This window comes from Capsicum annuum, chromosome 10, assembly GCF_002878395.1.
Source record: "Capsicum annuum cultivar UCD-10X-F1 chromosome 10, UCD10Xv1.1, whole genome shotgun sequence".
Taxonomy (NCBI): Eukaryota; Viridiplantae; Streptophyta; class Magnoliopsida; order Solanales; family Solanaceae; genus Capsicum; species Capsicum annuum.
In genome coordinates this window covers 73,968,594-73,981,002 of record NC_061120.1, presented here as the reverse complement: position 1 = coordinate 73,981,002, position 12,409 = coordinate 73,968,594, and the positions used below count along the sequence as shown (strand labels likewise).

The window sequence follows — 12,409 nt, the reverse complement described above, 5'->3', positions numbered from 1 at the left end:
TCGAATTTCAGCAAATAATCTATTGCTTTGAAAACTCTCCAAGAGTTCCAATGATGTTCAAGCAATAAGCTTATACAATATAAGGATTATAAATAAGTTTTCCAAAAACTTTTATATGCTTCAAGCAGTTTGAATCCTTAAAAGTTTTCACATAAGTTTTGTCAAGTGACAATATTCAACATTTCATAAGTAACATCTTCAAGTGTCTAGACTCCAAATCAAATAAGTTTTACGCTTACCAAAATGCATCCTTTCATGTCACTTGATAAATGTTTCCACGTCAGCATACTTAAATAAACGTAGAATTTAGATTCTCGTAATCTTTCACAATATTGTGCCAATATTGTGTCAAAGATAGTGATGATATATCTTTTTGTATTGGTTTACAATGCGACATAACATTTTGAGATCTCATCACTTCATTATTTTCAGGCACATGAACCTTACATAAGGTTTCATGAAGTGATATCGTAGGCTCTTCAAGAGTTCATTGCCTCCTTATTATGATTATTTGCTCCTTATTTTTCAAGGACTATTTCATTTGGAACCGATTAGTCTACCATGCTTCACGCATGCATAGACTCTGTCCTTTAAGAACACAAAATAAGAGCACTTGCGCTTAATATGAGATGCTTTCGGCATTTGACTTGAATTATCTTTTAGATGAGGATCTGGTGATAATTCCTAATATATTTCATAGTGCTTATAATCTCCCCCTTATGTTAGGAAAACTAACATACATCCTCTACTTCTTTGAGGAATCCACCGTTGTGTATTATGGTATATTCATTAATCATATACCGCACATCAAAATTATTAGATGGAATAATTGGTTCCCGACCTTGAACCAATTGAGAGGGAAGAAATAATCATAATTTATTGGTCTAATGCATACAAATGCTATTGCAATATATCATATTTCAGACCAATACATTAAGTTTTGTTCTCATTAACAATGGTTTAGATATTTATCAAAGACATTCAATGCTAAACTATCACCGTCAAGATGAATTATCTTGATTACACAATCTGAAAATTATGCTCAATTTATATTGAACAAGTAACTTTATGAATGTCAAATGTAGGTTGACCATGAATGTATATGTGATCATCTTATTGATACATCTTTTCAACATATCACATGATAGGTGAACGGGCCCTTATTCACCTTTTATAATTTTCAGATTCGAAGGGATCCAATTTCAATATTAGTTGGTCCAACCAACTTGTCATAAGAACAAACGACATAAACAATTCTTAAAGAATCTTCTAGTTCTTCAATACATGCACATCTTCGAGATATCACAATCGTTCATATCAATTTATAAACATTTATTCTAGTAAACTCCAAGTTTACCATAACATGTACTTTTTCTTTAGTAAGTTTCAGATTTACTATTACATGAATAAATTTTAGATTTACTGCTTCAGAAGTAGATTTTAAAATTATTCAACCTCTTTCGGAGGTGAGTTGTGATACAATCACAATCAAGTGCACATTTGAATTAATAAGTTTCTCATTCCCCAGAAATAGAATATAATCGTGCCTTAAGCCTATCAAATTATGATAGCTTATAACCTCTTTCAAAATTTTGCTACTTCAGAAGCAACTCGAGGCATACATATGATGTAGAGAATTTTTCTCTTGCATATCTTATAATCATATAAGCGTGTGAAAATATTATCACTTTTGATGATCATTATTATATTCGTGCATTCAATCACTTGTCTTCTTTCAGACATATTATGCACTGCTACCACATACACCTCAAGAATGAAGTAAGTTGTCATATTTCAGACTTATCATACATTGCTACCACATTCACTTCATGGAATGGAACATATTCAATGGGTCGAATTTCATGACTTTTTATCAAACACCCATTATTTTGCTTTAGCCGTCACAATATTATCAATATGGTGTATTGAGGTTCAAACTCAATATTTTATCCATATAAAGGCGTCTTAGACATAAATCGATGGGATTTGAACCCAACATATTATCATCCTTTTTGATAATATTGTTCTTGAGGAATAAATTTAAAATATAAATGGTTCTAAACCAATTATTTTTTCTCAAATCCAATAATAATTATATTAGTAGTAGCAAAAGAAAGATAACATAAAGAATTTCTAACCTTGAAATCCTTCAGATTTATAATCTCACCTTATTTGGCAGAATCTCGTGTTGATAATCTAAATTGGTTAGACTGGAAAACTTGTGTAGCCACGTACGAGCAAATCTCAATTGGTAAGAGACTTCGTACAGATCTCAATTGGTAAGAGACTTCGTGCTGATAACGTTTTATAAAACAATAAAGAATAAAGAAGAAGAGTAGAGAAAGAAGAGAGAGTAATTCTTATTACTTCTTGAGGGATGAGAGATCATATTGATTGTTAATACAATGAACAAAACCCTCTATTTTAAGAGGAAATTTACTCCTAGTCTGAGTAAAAGACGGATGCTTCAAATCCTAATAGATATCAAAGTAGATCTTGATAGACATTCATTATAATGTAAATACATTTATAACACAGTTATATTTATTATTCTACAGTAGGATTTACTTTAGCTATCGTAATTAGAATAGAGTTTTATGTTTCCTACTTTCATAAATATTAGATTTGGGTTTTATAGATTAGGGTTTTATGTTTCCACTTTCATATGGATTAAAATTATGCTCTTTCATATGAATTTATATATCACCCTATCAATCAATCCTTCTCCAAAGATCCTAACATATTTGTTGTAAAATTCTCTACCTAGACTCTAACATGCAAGGTTCACATTATTTATCACTTATGACATTGTAGGCACTGAGTCGAAAATACAGAAGATTTATGATATATGTTCATTCTAAAGGCATGATTGTGGATGATGAGTATGTCATAGTGGGATCTGCAAACATCAATCAACGCTCACTAGAGGGGACCAGAGACACAGAGATAGCGATGGGAGCATATCAACCTCATCATACATGGGCAAGAAAACAGTCGAGTCCCAGTGGACAGGTGATCATTGAGCAAATTCTATATATACCTGAATAATTTGATTGAACCCTTGAATCCAGGAAAAGCTTTGACCTCTCTGTGAACCTAAAAATTCTTCTCCATTTTCAGTGATTGCTAATATGGTAGGTAGAAACTGAACTTCTCCCATCGCTTCCCTTTCCTTGACTTGCCTAAAGGAACAGAAGGAATTAGGCAAGTGTTAGCTTCTCTTCCTTCTAAGGAAAACTATTTGGTTTGCTGCTTCCGATTTATGACATGATAAATGAGAACCCAGCTTAATCATGATATCTCCAAATCCATTTTACCAAGTATGGAACCTATTATATTTTTCAAAATTTATTCGTTCCAGTAATTTGTGCGGTGCAAAACTCGCATCTGCTGAACAAGTAAATAATCAAGTTTTCTAAACAAGAATGTAATGTTTTCTGCAGGATGCCTCTGTTTTATGCCATTTCATATTTTCAATTGCAAGCTGATACTGACTGTCTAAATGCAAAACCTTTTGACATTTGGAGTTTGCTCATTTTCTATTTATGATAGTGCTGCTTAAAATCATACCATTGCTTTTGTAGTTTCTTGTCCTTCGATTCTGTTACTATTTGTTGCTCCTAGTACCTTGATTATAATATTGTCTTGTTATAGTTTATGTTCTATAACTATCTGTTGTTTCTTGTTACTTCCTTCTTTATTCTGGACTGCCTTGGACTGTTTTTCCTTGAGTCTAGGATCTATCAGAAACAACCTCTATCTCTCAGGTAGGGTAAGTTCTACATACACTCTAGCCTCTACAAACCTCACTTTGTGGGACTACACTGGATATGTTATTATTGTTGTTCTTGTTGATGGTGCTGCTCAGAATAAGGTAGTTCAGATTGATTCCCCTAATTTCGTAATAATCACCCTATGTGGTGACCCTTATGTGCTCATAAAAGATTTATATTTCTTGGAACTTAATTGTTTCCCCCAATGCTATCATCCGATCCTTTGCATTTGTGTCAATTTATTTTTCTGTAGATATGTAGATATAGAATGTCTCTGTGGGCTGAGCATCTTGGAGTTGTCGATGACTACTTTACCCGACCAGAGTCTCTAGAATGTGTAAGACGGGTTAGGTCAATGGGTGAAGCAAACTGGAAACAATTTTCAGCTGATGAAGTAACTGAAATGAGAGGTCACCTCCTAAAGTACCCTGTTGAAGTTGATAGGAGAGGCAAGGTGAAGAGTCTTCCTGGATTTGAAGAATTTCCAGATGTTGGTGGAGACATAATTGGATCATTCCTAGCCATTCAAGAGAATCTTACCATTTGAATTTTGCCATTTCTTTTCTCAACTTGTACTTTTGAGATTATTAATAAGACGCATTAGTAGACTAAACTTCCACTATGCACAGAGTTCCGCGAAGGGTCAAGAAGTTATGTCCATTTCTTGAACTTTGACCTCCTAGTCACATGATAACTCTTTCCTTTGCGTCAATGTTGCTGTATATTTAGAGACTAGTACAATGCAAAATTATATTAGGTACAGAGAGGATGTCGGGAATGGAGTTTTCTATCTATAGATTTATAACAGTTAACATATAGAAAAGGGTACTATCATGAGCCTAAGTATTTTAGCAGCAGAAAATTGGTTTAGTAATTATTTGAGGTCTGCAAGCTCACAAAGATTTGTAGTAATGTTGATTTTGAGAATACATAGTTCTTTGCTTCGATAACTCGGTGCTTCTACCCATATTTTACACTAAGCAAGGGTGAAGGTTTTCTTTTCCTTTCGAATAATTAGGTTATAAACTTTTCTTTTTTTTAAAAAAAAAAAAAAAAGATACGGTGAGTTCATAGGTTAAGATGCTTGTCAAAAAAGAAATAAAAAATCATATGTTTCAATTTGTTCATATTATTTTTCTTTTTATTTTCTTCAAAAAAAAAAGATTTTTTTGGACGGTTTTTAATTTTAACTTTCGACTGACATGTTTAATAGTAACAAAATTGAAGGACATTTTGGTAAATCAGATTTCTTAAATTTTGTGTTAAATTAAAAGGAGTATATGTTACTCCCTCCATTTCGTATTAGTTGGCCCCTATAGATTTGATACACCCATTAAGAAAAATATTTATTAGGAGCCCATTTTACCAAATTAACCTTATTAATTTTGCTTTGAAAATATAAATCTGAATATATACAACTTGTTTAGTCATTTAGGCCTCATTTGTTTGCACTTAATGGAGGTCTGAATCTAAATGGTTTAGACTTCAGACTATTAAGTGTATTTGTTTTTTATTAAGATTTTAGCTTTTAATAGGTCTGAATAGGTCTTAATCATTCAAATCTAGAACCAAGTCTTAATAGGTCTGAAGAGATATTCTGGTGTTTGATAATATTCACCACTCTATTCATAATCAGCAGTCACCATCACTAATCACCTCTGCCACCGCTATCATTGTCAGCCACCACCAACCACCTCCACCATCACAACCACCACCGACAACAAATATCGTTACCAACCACTATTGTCAAACGCTACTGCAGTCAAACGCTGCCGCACGTACTACCTCTATTATTCTATTATATTCACCGCCACCACCGGCGTCAACAACACTACCATCATCAACCACTACCGGCCAATCCCTACTACCGACCAACTCATTTATCACAACTAGGACCACCACTAACTACCACTAATACATTACAACCTCCACACATTCTTCGACCGCCATCACCATTGTCACTAATAACGTCACCTCTACCACCACTTCTACCACTATCATCGCTACAATTTATCTCTACTAACAACCATCTCCACCATCCCAACAAACAACATCTCCAACTAGCACCAACACATCATCAACCATCACGCATTCATGTTTCAGCCAACACAATCAACACCTCAAACTACTAACATCAAGCAACGTCACATCACCACCACCACCCATCACCATCAATCGCTACCATCATAACAGTCATTACAATACCAACCTTCGCAACTATCACCACTAACATTATTTATCACCAACATCAATCATTGTTAACCACCATTATAAACCATCTCCATTATCACTAACAAACATAAATGTATTTTCTCAATCAAATAATAATTTTGTTGTATTAAATTACATACTTTTATAATACATAATTAATTTCTCATTTGAATTGTATTTTTTATTTTATTATATATACAAATAAGTTTTTTTTTGTACATTCAGATTTTGAAAAACAAACAGTCTTAATCATTCAGTTTTCAGATATGGAGACAACGTCTTAATCATTCAGATGTACATTCAGATTCAGACGTCTGAATCTTAAAAAAAATAAATGCACCCTTAATGATAAGAGTATTATTGGAAGAACATATTAAAATTCTCTTGATCTCATCAATAGAACAACTAATAAATTGAAGCAAATATTTTTAGAAAGCGGGTCAACTAAAATGAAACGGAGGGAGAACTAAAGTGCAAATTCCACACACCCATAAACACACACAAAAAAGACATCCATATATAGAGTTCAAGTATTTTACAGTGTATACAAAATATTTTACACTATCACGTAAATTTAACCTAGAGAAGAAAGAAAAATTGAGTAATCTGAAATAGTTGGTCAAGTTTGTACAATTATAGAATATTTTGTAAATAAGCACAAAACTTAAATTCGCGTAAATAACTGCCGAGAAACCCCACTACTCAACCTATTAGCTTTTCTCAAGCAACGTGGGGAGCCTCCCCCACTTCCTGCACATTCTAATCAACCAACAAATTATATAAACTTCTCTTCAGTTTTCTTATATAAATAGTAATAAAGCAACATTCTTTTTGTTTTCTATCTATTTCACATATGGCTTCCTCAAGAAATTCTTCGGCAGCAAATTTCAATTCATATTCCTCTCTTTTTCTTGTGTTATTTTTGCTTATAGCAAAATACAATTTCTTGGAAGCTCGAAATCTTGAAGAAGATGATCAACTAGGATTATCAAGCGAATCGTGTGATGAAATGTACATAGTTGGAGAAGGAGAAACACTTCAAACTATATCTGACAAGTGTGACGACCTTTTTATATTGGAAGAAAATACTCACATTAATGATGCTGATGATGTTTACCCTGGCCTTGTTCTCAAGATTACCTCAAGGAAGCTACGACTAATGTTTAATTAGTAACCTTCGTTTTATTGTTAATTTCTAGGTAATTAGTTTCAATTTTGAATTATGCACGGTTAATTGTAGCAGTTTATTTGTTTTGTTCTTCTTTGTATAACCAAACTAGGATTACTTAGGATTACTACCCGACGTTGTAGATCACGGTGTATAAAATTTACTTTGTCAACGTATATTCCTATTTAAGCTTGTGTAAATTTATTTGTTAGGATTCGTTTAAATGGGTAGGTTTATTACACGCCCAAACTTGAACAAGCTGGACGAATCATGTTTTTGTAGGTTAAAGAATCATTTGTCATCGTTTTCTTCTACTACTTCATTTGCAACTGGATCTGTAACCTTATTAGCTAGCTCCCTTGTGGCAATTACTTTATGTTTCTGTCCTTAATTACATCATTGAAGTCCAAAGTTTAATTCATGCATTTTCGGGTTAATTATGTCTAGTGCACTTATTTACTCTATTCATTAAAAGCTCCATATACATTTTGAGTCATATGTTTATGTCGAGGATTGTAACATTTGAATTTCATAATTTATGAATAATGTTTTATTTATTTTGAAATTCAATGGGATCTATATTACGTTCAAGTTTTTTCATTCAAAATATCAAAGGGATATATAAAAATCAAAATATTTCAAAACGGACAAGACAAAGGAAGGTGTTTGTCTTATAGATAAAAAGTTAACATAATGGTAAAGTGCAAGGTAAAATTACCCAGTGACACCAACTTATTTATTATTTCTTAAGGTATGTGTCAAGTCAAAAGTGAACAAGTATTTATGGATGGAGAAAGTATTTTAGTGAAGAATTCATTTCAACTGCTGATAGTGCATTGTTGGGAGACTGTTTTACCTTACAAGGTAAAACGTGTTGCCTGCCTTATTAATTTTCTTTTATAAAGTACCCGTTTCATTCATTTTTTGTTAATATTATTTTGAGTGTTTGTTCATCTGTTTCATTCTCTCTTGATTCACCTTATTTTCAGTGTTGTTCTTGTTCTTGTTCAAGTCTATTTCATCAAAAATCTTGTATTTTACAGTATATTTTAATCACCTTTTTATATAATTATTTCAATATATAACAAACAAGTATGTAGTAGTAATATTATTAATCAAGTTTTTAGCTTACTAATTTGCCAAAAATTGTTGTTATAGAAGAATGTTCAACTGACACATACATGTCAAGCATTTGTAGATTAAGAGGGTTAAAAAAATTTCAACAGTACGAAGAAAAAAAGATAAAGAATCATCATTCCAAATTGGGGTTTCACCAAATGTTGATTATCCATTAAACATAAAATAATTTGAATATCGATTAGAAATAGCCACACAGTCTTTCGTTTAGTAATACCCATTTTACTCCTAAACAACTTTTTCAAATGATCATATATCATAGAGATAAAAGAAATGATTGAATCACTATAGGACCAGACTATATAGCACCAAATCCCCATCATGTAAAACTTTACGACCCCAGTGTAAATTTATTCTTACCTTTTTATCATCCATCTTAAAGTAAGAAATGAATAAGGTTCAACAAATATTTTGAGTTATACACTTTGATAAAAAGTTTTAATACACTCTTTATACAACACCATGCAAAGCTGTTACAAAAAAAACATAGTATCCTACCTTACAAGGTGAGAACCCATGCTTGACTTATAAGTAAGTCCCATCAGCTAATCAAAAGAAATTTATTCCTTCACTTGTCAACAAAACGCAAAAGGAATTTATTCCCTCACTTGTCAGCAAAAGGCAAAGGGATATTTATTCGCTCACTTGACTTGCAGACACAAAAGTATAAGATAAGGGGATCCATTTATCTTGTAAGGTAAAATCGTGCTCCCGTCTTGCACTTTACGATTACCTAACAACGTTAATTTTTTATGAACAAGGTAAACACCTTTGTTTGCCTTGCCCATTTTAAATTTTTTTAATTTTTATATGCCCATTCAAAACTTTAAATGAAAAAACTTGTCCATTAGGCTTCGAAATTTTGCATATATATTGTCTATCATGAGTTTAAAGGTTAGTGGATCAATTGATACATTCATCTAGAATTTGGACATGACAAGTAAGTCTTTGAGAATGAGGTAAGCATAAAGGGGGAAGGGCTATCAAAATTAAGGGTGTGTTGATTTGGAGAAAAATATTTTTCAATTTTCTCATTGGCTATTTCCTTAAGAAAAAATTTATAAAAAAAATAAGCTGAAGAAAATAGCTTCTCTATAGTTGACTTAGGAAAAACAAGTTGAACCAATGACATTTCATATTACACTTTGTTTGGATGGTCGTTTTTCATGGTATGGTTACTAAGAAAACTATATTTGTTTTGATTAGTGATAAACAAAATTGAACCACAAAATACACCAAACTACAATGCGAGTCGAACCAAAACAAACTCGACTAATAACAGTTTGATTTGACTTGGTTTGGTATTGAAAAGAAAATCTTACTCTAATTTATTTGGTTTCATTTTAACTAAAATAAACCAAATCAAACCAACCCAATAATACATTTGTTGATATAAATATAAAGCAGAGAAGAATAAGAAGAATAGAGAGAAAAAAGAGAGTGATTATTATTTCTCTTGAGGTGTGAATAACAATGAATGAAAACTCCTTTATTTATGGGAGAAAACTAACCTTGGAGTTTCTAAATTTTTCATAAATAGACATTCACTATATATAGTAAAGTAGACATTCACTATATATGGTAAAGTAGGCATTCATTATATATGTTAATACATTTGTAACACTCCCCCTTAAATGTCTAATTGATAGACAATATGCATATAAGCTTCCTCATTAAAAATCTTACCAGGTAAATTCAGTGGGACAAAACCTCATAAGGGAAAAAGAATACAACGCGTATTAACTCCCCTAATGAGAACAACCTTGAATCTTTGCATCCCAATCTTGTGCACCATCTTTTTGAAAGTTGTGTTAGCAGAGACTTAGTGAATAAATCAGCCACATTGTCACCTGAACGAATCTGTTGCACATTAGTATCACCATTCTTTTGGAGCAAATATGTATAGAAAAGTTTTGGTGAAATGTCTTTTGTTCTATCTCCTTTTATGAATCCTCCCTTAAGTTATGCTATGCATGTTGTATTATCTTCCTATAAAATCGTAGGTACTTTATCATATTTCAAATCATATTTTTCTCGTATGAGATGTATCATGAACCTCAACCATACACACTCTCAGCTTGCTTCATGAATAACTATTATCTCATCATGGTTCGATGTGGTGGCTATGATAGATTGCTTTGTAGATCTCCAAGATATGACAGTACCCCCATATATAAACACATAGCCTATCTGAGATCGAGCTTTATATGGGTTAGATAAGTACCTAGCATTAGCATAACCAATAAGATCGGGATTGCAATTTTAGAATAAAATAAGACCATATCGGTAGTCCCTTTTAAATACCGTAATATGTGTTTGATATCATTCCAATATCTCCTAGTAGAAGCAGAACTATACATTGCTAACAAATTAACACAAAAGGCTATATCATGTCTTATAGTATTTTCAAGAAATATTATTGCACCAATTACACTAAGATATGGTACTTCAGGATTAAGAAGTTCCTCATTCTTTTCCTGAGGTCGAAGTGGATCCTTATTCACATCAAGTGATCGAACAATCATCGAAGTACTTAATGAACATGTTCCATCCATATAAAATCTTTTCAATACCTTTTCTTTCGGGGTAGATTGATGGACAAAGATACCGCTTGTCAAATGCTCAATTTGAAAACCAATGCATAAATTTTTCCTTCCAAGATCTTTTATCTCAAATTATTTCATTAAATAATAAATTTCCTTTTGAATCTTTATTAGAGTTCTAATAAGATTTATGTCATCGACATAGATAGTAAGTACAACAAACTTCGATGTTGTTTTCTTTATAAAAACACATGGGCAAATTTCATCACTCATATAATCTTTCTTAGATATATTTTCACTAAGATGGTTATACCATATGCATTCAGATTGCTTCAAACCATACAATGATCTTTGCAATCTAATGGAATACATTTCCTGAGGCTTTAAACTATATGCTTGATGTCGCCCAAAAACTAACCTCCTAAGAAGTATACTATGCCTGATGTCAAATATAGTAACCCAAACAAGGTTGGGGTCTAACCTATAGGGAATACATGGAACAGTATCTCAAACTTAACAAAATCCATGAGTAATGCTTAAAAGTAAATGGGGGGAGTTTAAATCAACAGTGACAATTAACCAAACTTTAATGCTTGCATTTGTAAACAATAGAAGATGAATACTAGATTGTGTTCCCCCTAGCTTCTCAACCCTATAAGTTTCTCATGTTTTATCCACCTAACCTACTACTCTACGTGCAAAGTTAACAAGATATGTATTATCAACCGTTTTGTGAGCATGTTGATAAATCTCACCCTTTACTTTGTGAGTCTTAAGGTGTCACATTGTTGTCCCTTGTCTATAAACTCAGTACAACTCTCACCTTTTGAGTCTTGACTTGATTAGATAAGGTTTGATAGCCTCAAATCACTGTCGTAACCTTCTTTTACTAATCTTAAACACCCTTGTGAGGATGTTCTCGAATAAATACAATTCTTAAGCTTCTACAGTAGCTTGAGGTATGATTACTATAAAGAAGATTACAATACACACAACTATTATGGAATAGACGAATCTCCTACTTTTCTTATGTAGCTAATCCACCAGGGTTCCCACAACCCTAGTCAAGAAAATTAGCCACTCATGCTTATGCAACAAGCCATGACAATCAATGAAGAAAACATGTAATGAATTGATAAATTATGAAAGGTAAAATCTAAAATCTCCAATTGAATACGAAACTAAAATCTCAAGAGCAATAGTATCAATGATCAAAGTATATGAAAGTATGAAGAAAATTATCAAAAGTATGTAACATAATAAACAAATAACACTAGTGTATTTATAGTATCTCAAAATAACAAAGAATCCTAATTTAAACGGTCTAGGAAAATTAAGTTGGCAGTGGTGATGCATCTGGCAACGATTATTTAGGTTTCCTTATGACTCGTTGCCTGCTTTCGTATCTATCTTCATTCTTTAATGGTTACAACTCATAATGTCATCATACGAGTCGTATGCTGCTACTCATAGTCACTCCAATAAACTTTTATTTTCACGGCTTCAAACTCTATTGTCTTTATGAATCTTTACCTCGAGTCGTAGTTAGTCCTTACGACTCGTGATATTCACTCATC

The 12,409-nt window shown here is 32.3% G+C and overlaps 1 protein-coding gene across 1 annotated transcript in view; it reads left to right on the top strand.

Annotated features, from left to right (window-relative positions):
- LOC107847709 (phospholipase D gamma 1-like) overlaps positions 1-4,551 on the top strand; it is a 19,475-nt gene extending 14,924 nt beyond the window's left edge. The window contains exons 9-10 of the mRNA XM_016692143.2: positions 2,815-3,012; positions 4,027-4,551. Of these exons, the coding sequence (XP_016547629.1) occupies positions 2,815-3,012; positions 4,027-4,320 (492 nt within the window). The 3' untranslated portion in view covers positions 4,321-4,551. The remainder of the gene's footprint in view (positions 1-2,814; positions 3,013-4,026) is intronic.
- Positions 4,552-12,409: the final 7,858 nt, after the last annotated feature.